The 25766-nt window shown below is 42.3% G+C and overlaps 1 protein-coding gene across 2 annotated transcripts in view; it reads right to left on the bottom strand.

Moving 5' to 3' along the window:
* Positions 1–25766, bottom strand: part of si:dkey-234i14.2 (uncharacterized) — a 39994-nt gene that overhangs the window by 7924 nt on the left and 6304 nt on the right. For both annotated transcript variants that reach the window (XM_067436040.1, XM_067436039.1), the window contains exon 3: positions 1667–1815. In XM_067436040.1, the coding sequence (XP_067292141.1) occupies positions 1667–1815 (149 nt within the window). The remainder of the gene's footprint in view (positions 1–1666; positions 1816–25766) is intronic.

Genomic DNA, 25766 nt, shown 5'->3' with positions numbered 1-25766 from the left:
AATCAGAGGTACTTATATATACCAAAAACAAAGTTGAAAAGTAGGGGGGACCGGGCGTTTTCATCAGCTGCGCCTAGACTATGGAATGCGTTACCTTTAAATATTAGATTAGCCCCTTCCTTGGCTGTTTTTAAATCTCAGTTAAAAACATATCTTTTTGATTTGGCATATGGCTGAGGATGAAATGTATTGCTTTTATATTGTGTTTTAGTTTGTCTTTTGTATTGATGTAAAGCACACTGGTCAACTAGTGTTGTGTTTAGTAGTGCTATATAAATAAAATTGACATTGACATTGACATTGACATTGGATAAGGAGGAAACTCTCCTTCCTCTCTACGCGATCACAGAAGTGGATGAACACAATATCTCCTCAGGACAAACAAATCATCCTCACTAGACGTTCTTGTCTTGTTTTGCGTTTTTTCCCGTAACGCATTCATTAATCCGCATCGGACTCAGTGTGCAGTCTCTGTGCGTGACTAATTTTCGGATCACGAATACGGAAAAATGCATGCGAAAATATCTGACTCAGCGTGCAAAGGCCTTAATTCTCTAAAAAAAAAAAAATGTTTTGCTCAGATCTGATCTTTTGTTTGGCTGTTCACATTACCTTTTAAAATGTGGCCTACATCTGATTCCAGTGTGAACTGTTTGAGGTTTCAGACTAACCCACGTGTGCAAAAGAACAATATCAAGACATCAGACGCAGCACGCTGGTGCACTAAAGTTCGGGAGGTCATGGAGGAAGTAAGCATTTTCGCTTTTATTTAAACATGTTTGTGTAATGGAAGCCATAACATTAATGAGCAGATGCTGAAGAGGAGAAGAACGAAAAGAAAGAGAGCAAAATTGGTTATTTTGGCCTTTTGTCTCCTTCCTTTGGCACTGAAGCCACGTTCTTCTGTGTCCCCGTTCTTCCATTTCGTGTGCTTTCAAAAGCGGAGCGTTTACGGTAGGATCCTTCTAGTTTAGCTTGAGTTGAAGTATCTCCCCATATACTAATCAGGTCTAACACCTCCCTCTCCCTCCACTGACTCGCTCCATCGCTGTTCTCCATATCTAGTCAAGTTTTTAATGTTACTGTCTGTGTCTAGGGCTAACTCGCCGGCACATAATTGTGACACATGTCGACATAGATTGACGTAAAAGTTGCATCAAATCTGCCTTAGTTGTTCACACTGCGGCCGCATTGGAAAAAATCAGATCTGGGCTAGATTTGAGTGTTCACACCCCCTCTGAAGAGGTCTGACCTGGTCACTTGACCCCCAAAAAAACAGATCTGGGCCACTTTTGCGTCTGCAGTGTGAACGGGGCCTTTGACTCGCCCTGCGGCTCCTAATGTAATCCACCGGCTGAACGCAGAGGATCCTCATGCCAGTGGATGAAGAGGAAATTGTGTCTATTACTATATAAATTACAACGGTTTAATTGGCATCTTTATTTCAAACGACCCGACCGACCGCGACCCAAATATCATTAAAAATATTTTTGGATGACTTGTAACCGCAGGCACCCGCTCATTTTGGATCAACCCGTGCTTCACTGATACTGACAGACTGGGAACAGAGGAGCCGCAACAATGGAGAATATGAAAACCTGTTCAAGTAGAGCCCAAAAACAACATCAAGAGTTTGTAAAAGCGTATAATGAGAAAGATGTCTCACGCTGGGTTCGTCTGCTCCTGGACTTGTGTTTGCTGTGAGGTTTTTCTCTGCTTTGCCGCAGGGCTGCTGAAGATGAAGAGGGCGATGAACACGGCCGTCCAAAAGGCCCAAAGTCACACGGGATCGGAACATGCTGATAATCAAACACCCTGAAAATGAGAAGCAGATCAGTCAAACTGGAAGCAGCAGGATTGTCTTTCACAACGCTGGAAATTGTGATGCACAAGGCATGGTTATTATTGGCAGGCTGTGGCCTACTTCCTGTTCTGCGGCTGACGAACATCACAGATAATTCTGCATGCCAGCCGCAGCCTCGGCATGATGCATACATTAGCGGCACTTTACCGGTCGCGCTACGTCTCCGGCTTTACACGCTCCGTCACATCCTCGGCAGAACAAAGAGCTTTCTCAAAAATCGCAACGCTTTTATTTAAAGATTAGTGGCGTGTATGAAATAGGAGACTTTTCCTATTGTGCCCCGGGGCCTGGCGGCTCGTGACCGGAGAGAAAGATATCAGCAAATGAGAGATTGGAAGAAATCTGCTCGTGTCAAGAGTGTGATGGAGCATGCAATTAAGAAAACGGGTTAGGATAGAGCGAAAGAAACAGAGACGCAAGCGCGGCCACGTGCACCTAAAACGCAGCAGAACTGAAACATCATAATTACAAGAGTGCATGAGTTTCAAAGCCGATGACTAGTCCTTGATACTACGATACACAAAATGATTGAGAAACAAAAGGGAACCAAACCTCAGCTTCACATCTGGAGTGTGTGCACACTGCAAAAAAACGCTTTTCTTACTTAGTATTTTTGTCTTGTTTCTAGTCCAAACATCTACAAATTCTTAAAGCAAGAAGTATTGGTAACACTTTATAATAATGGTCTGTTATTAATAGATAACTATGCAGGACTAAGGAGTAGCACTACATTAACACTTCAACTACTATTAACTAATATAGAGACAAGCTGAAATAATCAGTAAGTAACATTAAATTTAGGAGATAGTTCCTTATTAAGTAATCAATAATTACTGACTGAGATTAGCCGCATTAATAACTGTAACTAACTGACCAATTATCACATTATTGTTTGTCTGACATACAACTAATCATATTAATTACTTTGAATAAAGTCATAAAATGCATCACTAATTACCTAAGTGTAGTGAGCCGGACCATTATTTTAAAGTGGAAAATTTGGTTTATAATTTATAATAATGGTCCAGATCACCAGTAGTCCTTGAAGAGTGATTGGGTAATTAGTGATGCATTTCATTACTTTATTCAGAGAAACAAAGGACAATTTTTAAGAACTACACTGTAAAAAATATTTTTGCGATTTTGTTATTTAAAAAAAAAAAATGTTCAGTAGAGATAACGAGATTGTCCAGATGGACTGAAAAACATGCAGCGAGGTAACACTGGTGCATATGTGCTGTTTATGCTCATTGATAAATGTACTGAAGCTTCAGAGCTTACACATTGTTAATTAAAATGAACTTAAATTAAGTTTAAATTAAAATGGTATGAAGCCAATTCAGAGGTGTTTAACAGTCTGTGCCGTTTCTTTTTTGAAATTTTCTGAAGAAAGGACATTTCAGACCTTTTGTGTGGTTGTTTTAGGTGTTTGTTTTTGCAATAAATATAATTGTGTACTGATATGTGTTGCTGTGATTTTAATTTGCTATAAGTTTTAGTCTAAATCAAATGTAATTTAAAAATCAATATAGTAATGCAATTAATACTGATTAAAGCAGCTTTGCAACCAACTAAAGTGAAGTTTTCATGACTATAAAATTTAGGTTCAGAAAACTAAAGGGGAAGTTTTTATTACTAAATGCAATTAGTTCAGATTACTTATCCAAATAAGTAAGAAAAACTTATGAAAAAATATAAAATATATTAAGTTAAGTCAACAAATAATTGTTTACAGTGTACTAGTGATCTAACAATGTTTTCCACTTTAAAATAATGCTCCAGATCTCTAGACGTTCCTGAATAACGACTCTAGATAACACTTAGGGAATTAGTGAAGCATTTTATGACCACACTGAGAGTAAAAAAGGACAATTTCTCACATCTCAGACATGCTAATGTTGTGATTAGTAATTAATTAGTAATTCTTTATCATTTTTCCTTGTTACCTATTAGTTATTAGTGACGCCGGCCAGTCTCATTCAGTAACTATTAAATACCTAATAAGGAACTATATTAGTCCTGAATTTAATATTACTGATTAGTTCAGCGTGTTTCTATATTAGTTAACAGTAGTGGCTGAAGTGTTAATGTAGTGCTACGCATTAGTCACAGAGTTATCTATTAATAACAGTATTTACTAGACAAGCAAAAGTAATTGTCTTGTTTTGGGGAAAAATAACTCAAAATGAAGAGAGTTTTTGCTTAAAATAAGATAAATAATCTGCCAGTGGGGTGAGAAAAATAATCTTAAAACAACATTGCTTTCTCACCGCACTGGCAGATTATTTATCCTATTTTAAGCAAAAACTCTCTTCATTATAAGTTATTTTTCCCCAAAACAAGACAATATTTTTTACTTGTCTAGTAAATGCTTCTTAATAGAATTTTTAGATATTTTGACTAGAAACAAGACAAAACTACTAAGTAAGAAAAGCATTTTTTGCTCCGCCATGGCTCATGCATTCTCCCTCTCTCTCAGCGAAGGAAATGGGATCACACGCCACACGGAGAGGTCTCTTAAAACTAATGAGATTTTGTTGTAAAGTGACAGGCTGATCTCTCAGACAAGCTTCATTATCCAGAGCTCAGCCGCCGTCTGACGGCTCATCTGAATCCAACGCTTCACTGTATGCCATTTTATCAACGCTCATTCATGTTCATTTGGACAGATATCAGCTCTCGTTTTACTGCAAAGCTGTTCAATAAATTGTAGAACAGCAGGAGTCATAAAGACACAGCAATGATATCTCTCTTTATGAGCTTTAGCTTTATGGAAACAAACTGGAACGAAACATTCTGATCTATGACTGCATCTTGCAGAAACTGTTTTCTGCATCATTAGCGCATCTGTTTGCTGCTGACGAACTTCGCTGAGTAAATCACGGCAGGACAGAAGGTGCACTCTAAAATGCTGGGTTAAAAACAACCCAAGTTGGGTTGAAAATGGACAAAAACCCCAGAAATTAGGTTGTTTGAATGGGTCCATTTACTAGGGTTCAAGCAACCCAATTTCTTGTTTTTTTTGTACATTTTCAACCCAACTTGGGTTGTTTTTAACCCAGCTTTTTTAGAGTGTGTTGAATGGCGCACGGGGACAAATTGATCGAGCGGGATATGGGGACGTGGAGTAAATGCGAAACTGCTCACTTGTCCTTCGTGTGTTTGACATGATTGATTCTCTCCCTGAGGTAATTCAGATTGATTAATTCAGATTGAGTGTGCACACAGGGGGAAAGTGGTTTCGCTGAGAGGAATGGGGATCACAGAAGCGGGATGGAGGTTAATGGAGTGGAAGGATATCTTTTGCTATTTCAGCACAGTTAAAAATCAAAACATGGGCATTTCAGATGAACGGGGAAATAACGGCAGGCTCCAGAAGTGGAGAGCAATGCTGCATCCACACAACTGAAATCTGTGAACGCTGGTGCCTTTAATGCATGAGCAAGCCTTACAACATGACCTGAGAGATCATAAATAATACTTTATATTAGTATCACAATATAGGCAATTGACTCAAACATTTCTGCTGAGCTTTGCTAATGTGCTGGATGTACAAGGATGGAAAATAAAATGTTCTGATGCGGATAAGATATCAAATAGCTATGCAATTCAGCAACACTTCACAATAATGTTTAATGCATAAATTAACGGCTGAAGTACTTTAATATTTCAGCTTGATGTTCATTTCAAGTACTTTTTAACATTTCGTGTACAATTTAACTTTAAAGAAGTATGAAATAACAATTAACTAAATTGATTATACACTACCTAAGATTAATAAATCGTTAATAAACAGTTTAATAGAAATTGATGATCATTTCTTGTTTATTATACCTAATGATTTGAATGAACTGAACTGTGAAGTGTTACCAGCCATTCTTTATATCAACACAAAATTCACTCAACAAATGATTGTATGATGCCGTTCACTTTATTTAAAGGGCGGGTGAAATGCTGTTTCATGCATACTGATCTTTTTACGACAAAGTTTCAAAAGTTAAGGTGGACGTTTGATGGGAGTATTTCTTTGTCAAAAATACTACTTCCGGTTAGTCATAAGTTTCGGCAAGTTTTTTGAGATCATGCGTCCCCTTTGACGTTAATGGGGGCGGAATTTCCTTGTATGGGCCTTACGGACAATTCTACCGGAAGAGCGTGAGAGAGAGTAAGGGAGAGAGCGAAAGCAACAGGCTACGCCCATCAAAGCGCTGGCTCGTAGGCTGCTGGACAGGTGATGTGCACATAACAATGTCACCAAAAAAGTGCGTTTTTGGTTGCCAGACCAAGACAGTCCTGCACAGATTCCCCAAAAACCCCGCGTTAAGGCAACAGTGGATGTAATTTGCTTTTCCGGATCAGCAACTGAGTTGCGCGAATGTTTATATCTGTTCGCTGCATTTCGGTGCCGACTGTTTCATAAACAAGGCCCAGCTCGACGCCGGATTTTCCCGATCGCCTAATGCTGAATGATGGAGCAGTCCCAACGATAAAGGTCCCAACGTTAGAACCGCAGGCGGTGAGTGAGACTGCTTCAAATGTCTGTGTTTTTTTTAGTCTGCTTACTGTCTACACAAACCACGCGTAAACACACAAACACACGTGCACAACTGCACTTCCCACATGTACACCTTCAAAGACAAAAATACGACGATATAATTCAAGTATAAATATGTAAATAACACAAGTCGCTCAGCATATTATATAGTTAGTGTATAACTTGTACCACATAGAGACGTCCTGCTCTAGTCGTTTTTGCTGCTGCTCCTGTTCAACTGCAGCCTCTGGGTCTGATTCCGGATCATAGATGTATGGCTGTATCTGATTAAAAGCCATATTTTTATTTTGAATAAAGTTTTTTTCCCGCTGTTAGGGATGACACAGCTTTACGACGCACTCGACTCAACCCAATAACAGCAGCGAGCACACGTCATTATTTAGCTCCGCTCACACGACACGCCCCCACCCGCTCGGCTTTTTTCGGAAAGACTCGGAACAGCGCATCTTTCTTATATAATTATTAAAAAAATAAAGACTTTTCGGAGATATGCAGGATGCAATGCTACTCTATAGGTACTCAAGATTGACATGACACTGACTGAAACTGAGTGTTTCACCCCCCCTTTAAGGAGCTCATCTTGATTTAACACCCTTATATCAGGTTTCTGGGTCAAATGTGACCGCTTCATGTTTTATTGACTAAAAAACGCTACTCTTTGACATAACTTGCTGTTTTTATTTTTAAATAACATGATTCAATCAAGTAACCCAATAAAGCAGGACTTTCACCTCCCATCATGCTTTGCAAAGGGGCTGAATTCAGAGAGTAAATGATTAAATAAAGTGCATTTTTAACCTGATGAGAAAATGGAGAGGCTTTTTAATGTTTAATGTTGGTTTTTGGAGGTTATGGTGAAGTGTAGAGCATGAGCTCAGGTTGAGGAGCTGCTAATAACAACTAAAGCTGCTTTAATAATAAAACACAACTACTTTGGGCATGCCGTGGATGTGACAAAACCATCTTCTGGCAAACCAATAAGATTCTGTAAAAGGGTTTCTTGTTAGATAACATTTGTAAATTGGTAATTACACTGGATTACATTTTATGGTTTTTGTTTGATATTCATTGTAGAATAATTGAACTTAATAATTTTGGACAAAATTAAGAATGTTAACCTGATTCAACTAAAAGGCATTGAAATAACCTTATGTAAAAAAAAACGTATGTGTACTGAAATAACAATGATAATTAAATTCAATATAACACAGTTGCGTCGAAACCTGTTGACATAAAAATAAATCCAACATATATTTGAGTGGTGACTCTAAAGGTGATGATACACAAGGCAACTTTTTTAACAATGTTGACCAGCAATGCCGTCAATAATCAACCAGATGAGACACAAGGTCCACGACCGATCTAATCTATCCAGATAGAAATCTGGGGGCGTATTACAGAAATGTTCTATCTTAGGTCTTATCTTAACATATGATAAGTTAATTTAGGATTTTTCACAATTTTGTATTACAGAAGCTTAACTTGATTTAGGATTCTTATAGCCTAGAAATCTAGACGCACCCTAGCGGCAGCAAATCTAATCTGCCGCGAGTATCGTCTACAACTCTCAATACCCTTCTGAGCTGTAAACGCCTAACTCTGGTCGGGCCAATCACATCGTGTATAGAGTCGGTGGGCGGGACTTAATATAATGACGGCCGAGTTGCGCTCGTGCTTCTAGTAAACACAGAAGCTGGCGAACGGCGGTCTTTCGAATCAGCTTTGACCGCGACTTGAAGTTAAGTTTTTCTCTGAGAAAAGAACAAAGAACGGCACTGAAGTCATTCTTAAGAAGGGAAGATGTGTTCGGAGTTTTGCCGACCGGATATTTAATCAGTCAGCGAGCTCTGTTTCCCCTTCCTTGCTCTGGTTGGTGTAGCGCTATCCTATCGCATGCAGAGGGAGTTTGGAAGACAACCGTTCATCCGCCCCTCGGATTGAGCTGTCAATGGGGAGTTTCCAGACCAAACATCTGGATGTGGGTCCGGCTTGTCAGGCTAGGATTCTTATCCTATCTTACAAAATCTCATCTTATCTGTAGTTAGGAAATCTTAAACCGCTCAATCGAGTTTGGTAATCAACTGTCAGGTCTGTTACCAAGCAACCAACAACTCGCAAACTGCTTCTGAGGTAAACCTTAAATAAAAATGGAGAAACACCGGCGTGCTTATATTTCCAGTGCGGAAGAAATTTATATTTTGATAAGCTCCATTGAAAAGTTAAAGCCTGTTTTATAAATTGTCTTTAAAAAAAGAAAAAAAACGTTTGATATTCGCAAATGTAGGGACTGTCTCTAACGTTGCATATGACATTGGTAAGTTATACACATTTCTTAGTTTAATAACATTTGAACGGAATGAAGGTATTAAAACGACTGTAAGTATTCATCTAGGTGTGAGCCATGTAGGGATGGGTACCGAAAACCGGTATTAAATGGGCCCCGGGGGTGAATTTTGAAAGACCGTTGTATCGATAAGCTCGGCCGTTATCGGTTCTGCTGTCGGTACTTTTGAAATTACACGTGACGAGAGAGAGAGAGAGAGAGAGAGAGAGAGAGAGAGAGAGAGAGAGAGAGAGAGAGAGAGAGAGAGAGAGAGAGAGAGAGAGAGAGAGAGAGAGAGAGAGAGAGAGAGAGAGAGAGAGAGAGAGAGGCGCAAACGACAGCCGAGTAGTGATGGGAAGTTCGGTTCTTTTCCGCGAACCGGTTCTTTCGGACAGTTCGTTTCCATGATCCGGTTAAAAAAACCGGATCACCGGTTCTTTTACGTCTTTACGTAATGACGTCATTTCTATCATCCCGGCGGATGAAAATACATTCAAACACATCCATATAAAGTATTTGTAATCAAAACTAAGTATAGTAATAATTATTATTGACATCATCATCATCTTGGAAACATTTTTTCATTTATGTTTTGCAACAGCACTAAATACAGTTCACCAAATCGAACTGATCAATTGTTACAACATCTACTTCAAGATATTAGTTTTATTTCTAGTTTGAGAGACTGTCACTGTCGTGCAAACACTGATGTTTTACACGGATTAAATAAACGTACATTGACATATAATAGGCCTACTTACACAAATCCTTAGTGTTCACCCGGGCTCATGTATTATCAGCATCAGCTGTCCCAGTCCGAGAGAAACAGTTCGGTTACGCCGCTCTCACGCATGCTCAGTATCTCAGCTCACCGGTTCTCAGAATCGAACATGTCTGAAAGATCGAACGTGTCCGATAGAAACGGTTCTCGATTCTGTACCGGTGATCCGTTGCAACCGGTCGATCTGACTCGAGAACCGCTGTATCAGTGTGTGTGTGTGTGTGTGTGTGTGTGTGCTGAGCTGCGAACTGCTGCAAGCTGAATAGTCTATATCAAACCTACTGTTTTGATTACATGTATTTTAAAATCTGTATCGACTTAGAAATTAAATAAGATAAAAGCTGTTCCTGAAAATATCCTGCATTATTGATAAAACAAATAAATGTTTAATTTGACCGTTTTACAATCCATTGTTTCCAAAACTTTAAAATAATACAGTGACAGCTTTGTTATGATGTTTCCAAACGTGATTAGTTTTATACACTTAACCTGCATTTCGTTCCTCTGAACAAATAACACGCATGCGCAGCTCATCGGCTCATCGGTTCTCAGTATCGAAAGTGTCCGACAGAACCGGTTTTTGATTCTGTACTGCTGATCCGAGATCCGACAACCGGTACGTTCGGTTACACGCGCATGCTCAGTATCAGCTGCTCGTGAGTTCATCAGATCTCTCAGCAAAACATGTCTCACTTCAGCTAACGATTGGAGTTACAGCATCTATTCAAGATATTAGTTTTATTTCTAGTTTGAGAGACTGTCACTGATGGCAGAAAGTCAATAACTACAGTAACAATTTACTGTAATTATAGTTTAATAATAAAAAGAGCGATTAAAAGCACAAAAATGTCCGCAAGAGATTGTTCCCAAGTCGGCGCGCGCTCCGAAAAAGCCTGCAACGAGACGAGCAAATTACACTTTCTGTTTCACACTCGCGTCTAAACGATCAAATGTAGGCTACACAAACATCTATGTCAAAATGACCGGCTTGGAGAGTCTCTTAAACACAGTTTGTGTCTAAAATGGACGTAGTTATTATGGATATAGTCAGGAGAAAGTGTAGTGCATCTGCCTATTATCAGTCGCTTATAGAGCTGCACATCTGTCTTAAAGAGGCAGCGGTGTAAATAAACATGCTGACGAATTACTGCGAATTAAACAAGCAAATGCAAAGAGAAAATCACTCACAGCTCTTGAATGAATAACTTCAGCTTTAATAAGCATTAATATAGGCTATTTATGATAAACTATGCAGTGTTATTTTACATTTGATTACTAGAATATATATATATATATATATATATATATATATATATATATATATATATATATATATATAAAAATCTCAAAAAGTACCGATAAGAATACCGTTAAAGTACCGGACCGATAAGCAGTATCGATAAGAGTAGTAATACCGTTAAAATTTTAACGATACCCATCCCTAGAGCCATGATGCACACCTTTTACAAAGTCCGTTCAAACGCTATTAAAGTAAGAAACGTGTAGTATACCAATGTCATATGTAACTTTAGAGACGGTCCTTAAATTTGTGAATACCAACGTCCAGCGCCTTTATGCCACAGTGGACCGGTAGGGCTCCGTGACGGCTCGTTCGGCTCGGTAATGTCGGTGACAATTTATCAACTAACAGCAAAATCATGTGTCGTGTGAGTCACGCATAATATTTACAAGCATTTTATCATCAAAGCACAGCGCTAGCTGGGTCTTCCAAAAGTATCTCCACCATCAAAATTTCATTGCTCCTCATATAATATAATTAATAAATGTAACACTCTCTCCGAAAAGGATTTGTGTCCAGTGATTTTTACCGCTGGATTTCTAAAAGGTTTGAAGTTAGGACACCAGTGGGGTTGTCCTTAAGTTAAGACAGCTTTTAGGGTTTTTTGTTGAGTTAGGACGCTTCTGTCATACCCGTTTCCGATCCATAGTTAAGATTATGCATTTAAGAAAGGTCATTCTGTAATAGCCTTTGCCCTAAATTCAGTCCTAACTGAAATTGCCATGGTTAGCAAATTTAACTTAAGTTAAGATCTTTCTGTAATACTATTTTTAATGGGAACGTGCCTAAGCAACAGTGCTCAAAAGTCGCCTTTGTATCATCACCTCAAAACAGTAATGTGACAGATTGATGGGCTGGCTGATTGAATGAACAGCCAGAAGGTTAACTGAAGAGTGACTGACTGACTAATTGATTGATTGCTTAATTAGCTGGCTGGTTGGTTGATAGAACAATCTGTATGTTGATTGGTAGACTGACTAATTAGATGGATAGTTGACTGGCAGGTTAATTGATAGAACAGGGGCACGTTCAAACTGAAACCAGTACGCAAAGTTTAGCTGCGGTTTCCGGGTTGAAAGTCATGTTTGCTGGACACGGTGTGCAACGAGGCTTGACTTCCTTGCTGCTTTTAAAAATGAAATGGTTAAAGTTCTGCTTGGGCGCAGGCGCAGTGAGGTAAAATAGGGCAACAGTGCGTGGCTCTGCTTCAGCTGTGCGATAACCTCACGAGGGCCGAGCAGAATTACTGACACGCCAGAAGTTCATCCGACCATCCTGATCGGGAGAGATTTATCGCCTCTCGTTTCCCCCTTTACACGGCACGAACACCGCACGATAAACCACGCACGATAAACCTGAAAATCGACCCAAAAAAGACATCGCACAAGTCAGAATTCGGCTCGAAATCGGACGAAAATCGCAAAGTGTATGCCCAGCTTAACACTGAGCACGTTTACATGCACACCATAAGCTGATAACCCACACATATCAGCTTATTGAAATAACCAGTTTTCACCATTTACATGCACACCAGTAAACTGACGGCGCAAGTAAACCGCGTATACATGACTTTACTAATAAACCGGGTTATTTCCGTGTAGTGACGTCAAAAATACACTGCAAAAAATACTCTTCTTACTTAGTATTTTTGTCTTGTTTCAAGTCAAAATTTAAAAAAATTCTTACATTAAGAAACAGTTACTAGACAAGCACAAGTAATTGTCTTGTTTTGGAAAAAATATTTTAAGCAAAAACTCTCTTGATTTTGAGTTATTTCTTCCCAAAACAAGACAATTACTTTTGCTTGTCTAGTAAATACTTCTTGTTTTAAGAACTTTTAGATGTTTGGACTAGAAACAAGACAAAAATACTAAGAAAGAAAAGCGTTTTTTTGCAGTGTAGTGTCCGTATCTGACTCGGAGTATCCCAAATGTTACCCCAGTTGTGATGTTAATAAAGCGCATCAGCGGGAGATTTACGGCTCATATTATCCCTCATCAGTTATTCAGCGTTTAGACTGAAGCTCTTCTGCTGACTGAGATGAGAACACATCTTTACAGTGTTCTGGGTCTTAAAGAGTCTGCGTTTGTGATATATGTCCTTATTTCATTTGCGGAGCTGGATTCGACCACCGATCTCACAGTCGAATTTTCGTGGGTGTTATGATCATAACGACATTAGGGTGAGGAGTTAATGACATACATCTCATTTTTGGCTGAACTAACCCTTTAAATTCCACTGGTCTCCATCACTCATATAACCACATTATTTAGACTTGGGCAGCTTGAAATATGTAAACAGAATGTGATGCATTCATTGCGTTGAGTGAGAGTGTGTGTGTGTGTGTTTTTGCACCTGTTTTTGAAGGTGTGGTTCCAATAGCATGTTGATCCCATTCCTCTGTTTTATGGGGCTTACAGTTTTCCCTACACAGTCTATTCTCTGATCCACAGATAGAGAGCTGTAAATGACTTTGCCTCGGAGGGAGATATACATTAGACTGCAGTGGGATCAGAGCGGGTCAAATTGCCACTCTAAGCTGTAGGATAAAAGAGTCTTAAAATACTGACATCCAGCTCTTAAAATAACCTGCAGATCTGGGGCCGTATTCACAAAACATTACATCTTACCACTAAGAGTTCTCCTAAATGGTAGTAAATGTTTGTTTACTAAGGAATAGAGAAGTCTTAAGCTAAGAGTAAGGGCTTAAGACTTAAGGGTAAATTACAACTGACACGCCCATTATTTTTAAGAGTTTCTCCTAAATCAGTTACTTTTAGCCTTAAGGTGTTTTGTGAATATGGCCCCTGACCCACAAACACTGTGTCTGAATCTGAGAAGGCCATCACTATGACTGTTGCTCAGATTTAGGGATTTAAACCAAACCGCAAACCTACGTATTAAACTTCATTGTGCAGCTTGTCCCACAGCGTTTGTGCTACAGACAGGAATGATCCTAAAACCACGTGGCTGCTTGATAAGTTCATCTACACAAAATATAAATGTTGAATAAATTAAATGATAAATTATTAGCACCCCAACAAATTCTAATGAGTAAAAACTCTCTGAAGTCTATAATTTCACCGCAGTGAACAGACACAGATAATAGTGCAATTGTTGTAATACTAATTTCCACTATCTGAGCAATAATTAAGAAGTTTAACCCTTATGCACCCGTTAGTTTGAGGTCCTTAAATTACATTAACATCTTTGAAGCTCAGACAGAGGTGAGTTTGGCAGAAAAGTACCTCATCTACACTGTGAAGTATAGAGGTGGATCTTTAATGGCGTGGGACTTATTTTCTTTCAAAGACCCTGGACAACACACACGTATCATAAACTCCTGTACCTGCAGATATTAAATCAACACCTGACTGACCCTGTCAAGAAAAGATTTGAACTGGGCTGAGGCTTGATATTCTAGCAGGACAATGATCTGAAGCACAAACTTAAAATAAACAACATGTTGAAGTTTTGCTACGGACACAGCAGTCCTCTGACCCAAATCTAATCGAGAACCTGCAGATGAGCTGAGGAAAACCTGCGGATGAGCGGAGGAAAATCTGTCGGATGAGCTGAGGAAAACCTGCGGATGAGCTGAGGAAAACCTGCAGAAGAGCTGAGGAAAACCTGCAGATGAGCTGAGGAAAACCTACGGATGAGCGGAGGAAAACCTGCGGATGAGCTGAGGAAAACCTGCGGATGAGTGGAGGAAAACCTGCGGATGAGCTGAGGAAAACCTGCAGAAGAGCTGAGGAAAACCTGCAGAAGAGCTGAGGAAAACCTGCAGATGAGCTGAGGAAAACCTGCGGATGAGCTGAGGAAAACCTGCGGATGAGCTGAGGAAAACCTGCGGATGAGCTGAAGAAAACCTGCGGATGAGCTGAGGAAAACCTGCGGGATGAGCTGAGGATAACCTGCGGATGAGCTGAGGAAAACCTGCGGATGAGCTGAGGAAAACCTGCAGATGAGCTGAGGAAAACCTGCGGATGAGCTGAAGAAAACCTGCGGATGAGCTGAGGAAAACCTGCGGATGAGCTGAGGATAACCTGCGGATGAGCTGAGGAAAACCTGCGGGATGAGCTGAGGATAACCTGCAGATGAGCTGAGGAAAACCTGCGGATGAGCTGAGCAAAACCTGCGGATGAGCGGAGGAAAACCTGCGGATGAGCTGAGGAAAACCTGCAGAAGAGCTGAGGAAAACCTGCAGATGAGCTGAGGAAAACCTGCGGATGAGCTGAGGAAAACCTGCGGATGAGCTGAAGAAAACCTGCGGATGAGCTGAGGAAAACCTGCGGGATGAGCTGAGGAAAACCTGCGGATGAGCTGAGGAAAACCTGCGGATGAGCTGAGGAAAACCTGCGGATGAGCTGAAGAAAACCTGCGGATGAGCTGAGGAAAACCTGCGGATGAGCTGAGGAAAACCTGCGGATGAGCTGAAGAAAACCTGCGGATGAGCTGAGGAAAACCTGCGGGATGAGCTGAGGAAAACCTGCGGATGAGCTGAGGAAAACCTGCGGATGAGCTGAGGAAAACCTGCGGATGAGCTGAAGAAAACCTGCGGATGAGCTGAGGAAAACCTATGGGATGAGCTGAGGAAAACCTGCGGATGAGCTGAGGAAAACCTGCGGATAAGCTGAGGAAAACCTGCGGATGAGCAGAGGAAAACCTGCAGATGAGCTGAGGAAAACCTGCGGATGAGCTGAAGAAAACCTGCGGATGAGCTGAGGAAAACCTGCGGATGAGCTGAGGAAAACCTGCCGGATGAGCTGAAGAAAACCTGCGGATGAGCTGAGGAAAACCTACGGATGAGCTGAGGAAAACCTGCGGATGAGCTGAAGAAAACCTGCGGATGAGCTGAGGAAAACCTGCGGATGAGCTGAGGAAAACCTGCGGATGAGCTGAGGAAAACCTGCAGAAGAGCTGAGGAAAACCTGCAGATGAGCTGAGGAAAACCTATGGGATGAGCTGAGGAAAACCTGCGGATGAGCTGAGGAAAACCTGCGGATGAGCTGAGGAAAACCTGCAGATAAGCTGAAGAAAACCTGCGGATGAGCTGAGGAAAACCTGCGGATGAGCTGAGGAAAACCTGCGGATGAGCTGAGGAAAACCTGCAGGATTAGCTGAGGAAAACCAGCGGATGAGCTGAGGACAACCTGCGGATGAGCTGAGGAAAACCTGCAGATGAGCTGAGGAAAACCTGCGGATGAGCGGAGGAAAACCTGCCGGATAAGCTGAGGAAAACCTGCGGATGAGCTGAGGAAAACCTGCAGAAGAGCTGAGGAAAACCTGCAGATGAGCTGAGGAAAACCTGCGGATGAGCTGAGGAAAACCTGGGGATGAGCTGAGGAAAACCTGCGGATGAGCTGAGGAAAACCTGGGGATGAGCTGAGGAAAACCTGCGGATGAGCTGAGGAAAACCTGCGGATGAGCTGAGGAAAACCTGCAGAAGAGCTGAGGAAAACCTGCAGATGAGCTGAGGAAAACCTACGGGATGAGCTGAGGAAAACCTGCGGATGAGCTGAGGAAAACCTGCGGGATGAGCTGAGGAAAACCTGCGGATGAGCTGAGGAAAACCTGCGGATGAGCTGAGGAAAACCTGCGGATGAGCTGAGGAAAACCTGCGGATGAGCTGAGGAAAACCTGCGGATGAGCTGAAGAAAACCTGCGGATGAGCTGAGGAAAACCTGCGGATGAGCTGAGGAAAACCTGCGGATGAGCTGAAGAAAACCTGCGGATGAGCTGAGGAAAACCTGCGGATGAGCTGAGGAAAACCTGCGGATGAGCTGAGGAAAACCTGCGGGATGAGCTGAGGAAAACCTGCGGATGAGCTGAGGAAAACCTGCGGATGAGCTGAGGAAAACCTGCGGGATGAGCTGAGGAAAACCTGCAGATGAGCTGAGGAAAACCTGCGGATGAGCTGAGGAAAACCTGCGGATGAGCTGAGGAAAACCTGCGGGATGAGCTGAGGAAAACCTGCAGATGAGCTGAGGAAAACCTGCGGATGAGCTGAGGAAAACCTGCGGATGAGCTGAGGAAAACCTGCGGATGAGCTGAGGAAAACCTGCGGGATGAGCTGAGGAAAACCTGCGGATGAGCTGAGGAAAACCTGCGGATGAGCAGAGGAAAACCTGCGGATGAGCCGAGGAAAACCTGCGGATGAGCTGAGGAAAACCTGCGGATGAGCTGAGGAAAACCTGAGGATGAGCTGAGGAAAACCTGCGGATGAGCTGAGGAAAACCTGCGGATGAGCTGAGGAAAACCTGCAGATGAGCTGAGGAAAACCTGCAGATGAGCTGAGGAAAACCTGCGGATGAGCTGAGGAAAACCTGCAGATGAGCTGAGGAAAACCTGCGGGATGAGCTGAGGAAAACCTGCAGATGAGCTGAGGAAAACCTGCGGGATGAGCTGAGGAAAACCTGCGGATGAGCTGAAGAAAACCTGCAGATGAGCTGAGGAAAACCTGCGGGATGAGCTGAGGAAAACCTGCGGATGAGCTGAAGAAAACCTGCAGATGAGCTGAGGAAAACCTGCGGATGAGCTGAGGAAAACCTGCAGATGAGCTGAGGAAAACCTGCGGGATGAGCTGAGGAAAACCTGCAGATGAGCTGAGGAAAACCTGCGGATGAGCTGAGGAAAACCTGCAGATGAGCTGAGGAAAACCTGCAGATGAGCTGAGGAAAACCTGCGGATGAGCTGAGGAAAACCTGCGGATGAGCTGAGGAAAACCTGCGGATGAGCTGAGGAAAACCTGCGGATGAGCTGAGGAAAACCTGCGGATGAGCTGAAGAAAACCTGCGGATGAGCTGAGGAAAACCTGCGTGATGAGCTGAAGAAAACCTGCGGATGAGCTGAGGAAAACCTGCGGATGAGCTGAAGAAAACCTGCGGATGAGCTGAGGAAAACCTGCGGGATGAGCTGAAGAAAACCTGCGGGATGAGCTGAAGAAAACCTGCGGATGAGCTGAGGAAAACCTGCGGATGAGCTGAAGAAAACCTGCGGATGAGCTGAGGAAAACCTGCGGGATGAGCTGAGGAAAACCTGCGGATGAGCTGAGGAAAACCTGCGGATGAGCTGAGGAAAACCTGCGGATGAGCTGAGGAAAACCTGCGGATGAGCTGAGGAAAACCTGGGGATGAGCTGAGGAAAACCTGCGGATGAGCTGAGGAAAACCTGCGGATGAGCTGAGGAAAACCTGCAGAAGAGCTGAGGAAAACCTGCAGATGAGCTGAGGAAAACCTACGGGATGAGCTGAGGAAAACCTGCGGATGAGCTGAGGAAAACCTGCGGGATGAGCTGAGGAAAACCTGCGGATGAGCTGAGGAAAACCTGCGGATGAGCTGAGGAAAACCTGCGGATGAGCTGAGGAAAACCTGCGGATGAGCTGAGGAAAACCTGCGGATGAGCTGAAGAAAACCTGCGGATGAGCTGAGGAAAACCTGCGGATGAGCTGAGGAAAACCTGCGGATGAGCTGAAGAAAACCTGCGGATGAGCTGAGGAAAACCTGCGGATGAGCTGAGGAAAACCTGCGGATGAGCTGAGGAAAACCTGCGGGATGAGCTGAGGAAAACCTGCGGATGAGCTGAGGAAAACCTGCGGATGAGCTGAGGAAAACCTGCGGGATGAGCTGAGGAAAACCTGCAGATGAGCTGAGGAAAACCTGCGGATGAGCTGAGGAAAACCTGCGGATGAGCTGAGGAAAACCTGCGGGATGAGCTGAGGAAAACCTGCAGATGAGCTGAGGAAAACCTGCGGATGAGCTGAGGAAAACCTGCGGATGAGCTGAGGAAAACCTGCGGATGAGCTGAGGAAAACCTGCGGGATGAGCTGAGGAAAACCTGCGGATGAGCTGAGGAAAACCTGCGGATGAGCAGAGGAAAACCTGCGGATGAGCCGAGGAAAACCTGCGGATGAGCTGAGGAAAACCTGCGGATGAGCTGAGGAAAACCTGCGGATGAGCTGAGGAAAACCTGCGGATGAGCTGAGGAAAACCTGCGGATGAGCTGAGGAAAACCTGCAGATGAGCTGAGGAAAACCTGCAGATGAGCTGAGGAAAACCTGCGGATGAGCTGAGGAAAACCTGCAGATGAGCTGAGGAAAACCTGCGGGATGAGCTGAGGAAAACCTGCAGATGAGCTGAGGAAAACCTGCGGGATGAGCTGAGGAAAACCTGCGGATGAGCTGAAGAAAACCTGCAGATGAGCTGAGGAAAACCTGCGGGATGAGCTGAAGAAAACCTGCGGATGAGCTGAAGAAAACCTGCAGATGAGCTGAGGAAAACCTGCGGATGAGCTGAGGAAAACCTGCAGATGAGCTGAGGAAAACCTGCGGGATGAGCTGAGGAAAACCTGCAGATGAGCTGAGGAAAACCTGCGGATGAGCTGAGGAAAACCTGCAGATGAGCTGAGGAAAACCTGCAGATGAGCTGAGGAAAACCTGCGGATGAGCTGAGGAAAACCTGCGGATGAGCTGAGGAAAACCTGCGGATGAGCTGAGGAAAACCTGCGGATGAGCTGAGGAAAACCTGCGGATGAGCTGAAGAAAACCTGCGGATGAGCTGAGGAAAACCTGCGGGATGAGCTGAAGAAAACCTGCGGATGAGCTGAGGAAAACCTGCGGATGAGCTGAAGAAAACCTGCGGATGAGCTGAGGAAAACCTGCGGGATGAGCTGAAGAAAACTTGCGGGATGAGCTGAAGAAAACCTGCGGATGAGCTGAGGAAAACCTGCGGATGAGCTGAAGAAAACCTGCGGATGAGCTGAGGAAAACCTGCGGATGAGCTGAAGAAAACCTGCGGGATGAGCTGAAGAAAACCTGCAGATGAGCTGAGGAAAACCTGCGGATGAGCCGAGGAAAACCTGCGGATGAGCTGAGGAAAACCTGCGGGATGAGCTGAGGAAAACCTGCGGATGAGCTGAAGAAAACCTGTGGATCTGAAGGATCTGGAGAGATTCTGTATGAAGGAATGATCTCATTTGTTCATCAACCTTATTACACATTTTAGGAGCAGATCCAGAGCTGCATTCTTGGCAAAGGGAGGATGCACAAAGTCTTAAATAAAGGGGTGCCACACACAGGGAAAAAAGTGTTTTGTAATAAGATTATTGGACTTTAATTAAAGATGAGAGTTTTGTGGATATTTTGAATGAAAGAGGACTGAATTATATGAACTTACATGAACTGCACACTCTAAAAAATCTTGGGTTCTTTTTTTCTACCCAAAGCCTGGGTTGAACCTTTTGGATTATTTTTGGGGTTATTTTTTAAGTGTTTGGGTAGTTTTTGTTCCACCGATCCTGGGTCAGACGTAACAACCCAGCGGTTGAGTTATTTATCACAGGCTTTTTTCCCCCTCTTCAGGAGAGTGCAGCGCAGCTCCGTCAAAATGGTGCATGTCTTCGGTAAAATACAGGTTTGTGTACATTTTATTTGATCTATAAATTCATAATTTTTTCAGTATATTGTTTAATTTTATGCAAAGCAACATACAGGGACAGGATGTGCGTCACCTAAACGAGTGTCACGTCGGTCTTTCCAAGTGATGTAAATGCCTGTTGACTTGCATACAATTTTATGACTGTATTCAAAGGAAACAGAATATTAATATTTGTATTTATTTATTTATGTTAAAATATGTTCTCAGAACATGCAGTTGCTGCATTCATATTCATTCAGCTGTTCCTTACAACATGCAAAAATGTTTTATGACGCTAAAGGTTAAATGCTCACTCACGGACAAATGTGAATCATATTTTTGAAAGGGTGCATTTTCTGCGAGCAGCAAAGATGTGCATTCTCGGCACAGTACACGATGGCAGGAAGAGATGAGCGCCAGAACAACCTTTTACTGTTTATTTAAAGTAATCCTGTGAATCATTCTATTGCTCTCTAATACGCTTCCAACGGGAAGAAAATGGGATTGTTAGCCGGAGGCAACATTTTGCACAGTGATGGGTTAAATTTAGTCATTTGTTATGGCACACACACACACACACACACACACACACACACACACACACACACACACACACACACACACACACACACACACACACACACACACACACACACACACACACACTCTGTGCCACATGCTGCCAAACGCGTGTGAGAGGTTTTCTCTTTGCACCGGGATGCATGGCCCTACAGGAGGGCGTTTAAAATGCAGATTGAAAGAGATGAGATTGAAATAGAGAAGAAACTTCCTGATGTGTGAAAACACTTAACAAGAGGCAAATAAGCCCGGCTACGTGAGTCCTTCGGAGAGAAGATACCGGTCAAAGCCGCCCTATAACATTTTGCAGATGAGCGGAGTAAAGTCCTGTCAAGTGTGTGTGTGTGTGTGTGTGTGTGTGTGTGTGTTTAAGTGCAGCTGGGATGCTTAGCAAGGTAAATGAGATTAAATGGACTGTGAAACTGCATTGTAGACCTTGTACTTCTTAAAGTGCATTATGGGTAGATAAAAGGCATTTAATTTAGTCTGCAGGAATATATAAAAGTCATGTGATTGCTATGCCGTTGCTGAAATGTTTTTGCTTACACACTGGTCTTATTGATCAAAAATCAAAAAGCTGAATTTACCATCACTACTCCAGGTATCAGTGTCACATGATCCTCCTGAACTCATTATAATAAGCCGATATAGCAACGTTTTCTTGTATTTTGATTGTTTAATTGATTTGATTGTATCTTAGTCATGTTTCCCCTGCTCCTCATGTGATCGTGGCTGTATAATGTTTTCATTGGTTGTTCTAGTCATGTGGTTCTCTGTTCTGTGTTGTCATTGGTTCATTGCTTACAGGGGTGTCTTGTTTAGTCATTAGTTTTCGTGAATATACAGTGGGTACTAAAAGTATTCAGACCCCCTTACATTTTTCACTCTATTATATTGCAGCCATGTGCTAAAATCTCTAAAAGTTAAAAGTTTATTTTTTGTCTCATTAATGTACACACAGCACTCCATATTGACAGAAAAACACAGAATTGTTGACATTTTTGCTGATTTATTAAAAAAGAAAAAGAAACTGAAACATCACATGGTCCTAAATATTCAGAGCCTTTGCTCAGTATTTAGTAGAAGCAGCCTTTTGATCTAATACAGCCATGAGTCTTTTTTGGGGAAGATGCAACAAGTTTTTCACAGCTGGATTTGGGGATCCTCTCCAGTTCTGTCAGGTTGGATGGTAAATGTTGGTGGGCAGCCATATTCAGGTCTCTCCAGAGATGCTCAATTGGGTTTAAGTCAGGGCTCTGGCTGGGCCATTCAAGAACAGTCACGGAGCAACTCCTTCGTTATTTTAGCTGTGTGCTTAGGGTCATTGTCTTGTTGGAAGGTGAACCTTCGGCCCAGTCTGAGGTCTTGAGCACTCTGGAGAAGGTTTTCGTTCAGGATATCCCTGTACTTCGCCGCATTAATCTTTCTCTCGATTGCAACCAGTCGTCCTGTCCCTGCAGTTGAAAAACACCCCACAGCATTATGCTGCCACCACCATGCTTCACTGTTGGGACTGTATTGGACAGATGATATTTTTCTCCACACATACCGCTTAGAATTAAGACTAGAGAGTTCTATCTTGGTCTCATCAGACCAGAGAATCTTATTTCTCACCATCTTGGAGTCCTTCAGGTGTTTTTTTTTAGCAAACTTTCACGTGTCTTGCGCTGAGAAGAGGCTTCCGTCGGGCCACTCTGCCATAAAGCCCCGACTGGTGGAGGGCTGCAGTAATGGTTGACTTTCTACAACTTTCTCCCATCTCTGCATTTCTGGAGCTCAGCCACAGTGATCTTTAGGTTCTTCTTTACCTCTCTCACAAAGGCTCTTCTCCGCCGATAGCTCAGTTTGGCCGGACGGCCAGCTCTAGGAAGGGTGCTGGTCATACCAAACGTCTTCCATTTAAGGATTATGGAGGCCATTGTGCTCTTAGGAACCTTAAGTGCAGCAGAAATGTTTTTGTAACCGTGGCCAGATCTATGCCTTGCCACAATTCTGTCTCTGAGCTCTTCAGGCAGTTCCTTTGACCTCATGATTCTCAATTGCTCTGACATGCACTGTGAGCTGTAAGGTCTTATATAGACAGGTGTGTGGTTTTCCTAATCAAGTCCAATCAGTATAATAAAACAAAGCTGGATTAAAATGAAGGTGTAGAACCATCTCAAGGATGATCAGAAGAAATGGACAGCACCTGAGTTAAACATATGAGTGTCACAGCAAAGGGTCTGAATACTGAGGACCATGTGATATTTCAGGTTTTCTTTTTTAACAAATCTTCAAAAATGTCAACAATTCTGTGTTTTTCTGTCAATATGGGGTGCTATGTGTACATTAATGAGAAAAAAATGAACTTAAATGATTTTAGCCAATGGCTGCAATCAGGGGCGTAACTGCAGGCAGTGCAGCCGCACTGGGGCCTGTATGGCAAGTGACTCCGCAGGATATTGTGACACTCACATTTCAAATGAAAAGCACTGGTTTCAGATTTGAAAATCACCTGGCTGTCGCGCTATACCGCCGCGATTAGGATACTGACCACCTTTTCATCAGAGGATGTGAGCGAAGTGGGGTGACGCTCCGCTAGATATTCCGCTCTATGCCAGTGAGCTCCACATTTCACTCTAAAATGTGAATTATTTGATTTAAGTCTAGCGATTTCAAGCTTTCTTTAGATGTATGTTTCATGTATATGTCATGTATTCAGCGAGTTTCAGATTCTCTGGCAGGCAGAAAGTGTACCTTTTTTAATTTACTTTACAAAAGCACAACGTTTTGTTGTTATGCGAGTGTACACAAATTAAAGTAGACAATTATTAGTTTATAATTATGTCTCACATTTTTCTGTATGGCCAAAAATGACGGAGTATTGGGAGTTATATCCCCCATCATGACTCGTGGGGGGAAAAACATCAGCCAGAGAGTTAAAGAAACCGTAGCCTATTTATTTTCATATTTATGTTTAAATAATAGCCCATAATATAATTTATTATTATTAATTATTTTAATTAGGGATGCACCGAGTAACTTTCATTACCGAAACAATACGGCCGAAATGTTGTGATGACGCAAACAAAAACCGCGACCTGTAGTGCTTAGCTATGTGGTTTATCTCACATCTGATGACGCATCTATAATATAGGTTGTAACTTGAGAATAATGCGTTGTTTAGCCTGTTTCTGTCGATGGATACACTGCTGACTCCTCAGTGATACAACAACAACAGTGATAATAAAAGAAAAACGTGGGCAAAACCGTCACTCTTTTTAAACTTTGTTCAGTGCATGCGAGTGCTGCCGTATGTCCGAATATGGCCAGGCATTTTCGCCGTCATCACCCGATTGTAGAGCCAGAAGACGCGAATGAGAAGATATGTCTCTCTTCTGAAAGCACACACACTCTCACAGCGCGCTAATATTGAGTTCTCTTTCAAGTCTTGCATTTGAACGGACAAACTCAAAAAAGTATGTCAACATGTCCATCTTGATGAGTATCTAGTAATATTGTTATCTAATTTTTTTTGGCCTTCAGAACATCTTAAAATGCACATATGCAGATCATAGAAAACCTACATTTTCCTTTTCATTTTTAAATGTTTAATTTTTCCGGAGCATGCCCCCGAACCCCCCTAACTACCTCACATTTGGAATCTCAGTGATTATAAAAGCCTGCCTTTATTACGATTAAGGGATGTAGGCCCTAATACGGTGACACAGAATAAGGCATTAATATTTGATTTATAAGTGATAATAAAAAGCCGATATCCTAGTATAGAATTTGAACTTAAGCTAAAGTGTTACATTTCGGCTATATTAACCATAGGCTGAGCCTCCCCTGTGCAGCCCAGGGGGCCGTCGTAATAGTTAAGTTACGCCACTGGCTGCAATATAGCAAAGAGTGAAAAATTTTATGGGGTCTAAATACTTTGTATTTGCGTGAGTGCATTTTGCTGATTATTGCCTTTCATTCACTTAAGGTAATGGTGTTTGTGTTCACAGTTAGTTAATTTATCCTTCACGTTGGATTTGACAGAAACAACTGCACAACTACAGCACACACAACAGGCACGGATCAACAAACGCAGATATGGTCTTTGTGTCTAAAGTAGCCTACCATAGAATGAGTAAGCCAACTCCTTGTTAATTGTCCTTATTATGCAAACTCCTTGATTTAAAATATAATCCGCACGCGCAAAACCATAGTATTTTTTCCCCCGTGTTTTAATAAAATGAATAAAACCAGTTCACTTAAAGGGGTACTTCAGCGCTGGGAAGATGAATCTGTATTTAAACTGGGTCATCAATGTAGTAGAAATGTGAAATTATTTTTGAATTTGGTGTCTTCTAGACTGAGAAAAGACAGAAAATGTATTTTTGTCCCATGGGGATGAAAGACTCCAATTCCCAGAATGCTTCGCTGCCCTGTGCCATTCCCCAACGCCACCAACTTGATTACTGTGACTGAGTTAGAGAAGACACTACAATTAAAAACTGAACGTGTCTGTTCAATATAATGAGTGAGTCACCGCGCGAGTATCACAGCACTGAGCACTAACTGCACGAGTGATGAGAGCTGAGGTAATCGCGACTACACTCGCGGCATACATTCACAATGCCAGTTCAGTCTGTTTCAGTTCATGCCTTTGCAAGCTTAACTTTCATAGAAATTAATTTGAGAAGTTAAAACACTTACATTGCTCACCATAGCTCCGTTTAAATGAGTGCCTGTAGCTGAGCTGAGCTCTCCCTGCAAGCTGAGTGTAATCTCCCATCCCCCATGCGCAGATTCAAAACATGCGGAAATGGCTCCCTCTGCTGGCTGTAGTCTTTAGCCTTTGGGCAAACATTCCTCCTATGATGCAAAAATCGTCAATTTGCATCATAGGAGGAATTTTTCCAGAAATAAAATGCATAAATCTCTTGTCTCAGGGGGATATGAGGGGGGAAAGCACAAT

Source organism: Pseudorasbora parva, chromosome 25 (genome assembly GCF_024679245.1).
Source record: "Pseudorasbora parva isolate DD20220531a chromosome 25, ASM2467924v1, whole genome shotgun sequence".
NCBI lineage: Eukaryota > Metazoa > Chordata > Actinopteri > Cypriniformes > Gobionidae > Pseudorasbora > Pseudorasbora parva.
The sequence above is the reverse complement of the archived record's forward strand: the minus strand, read 5'-3'. Positions and strand labels throughout refer to the sequence as shown.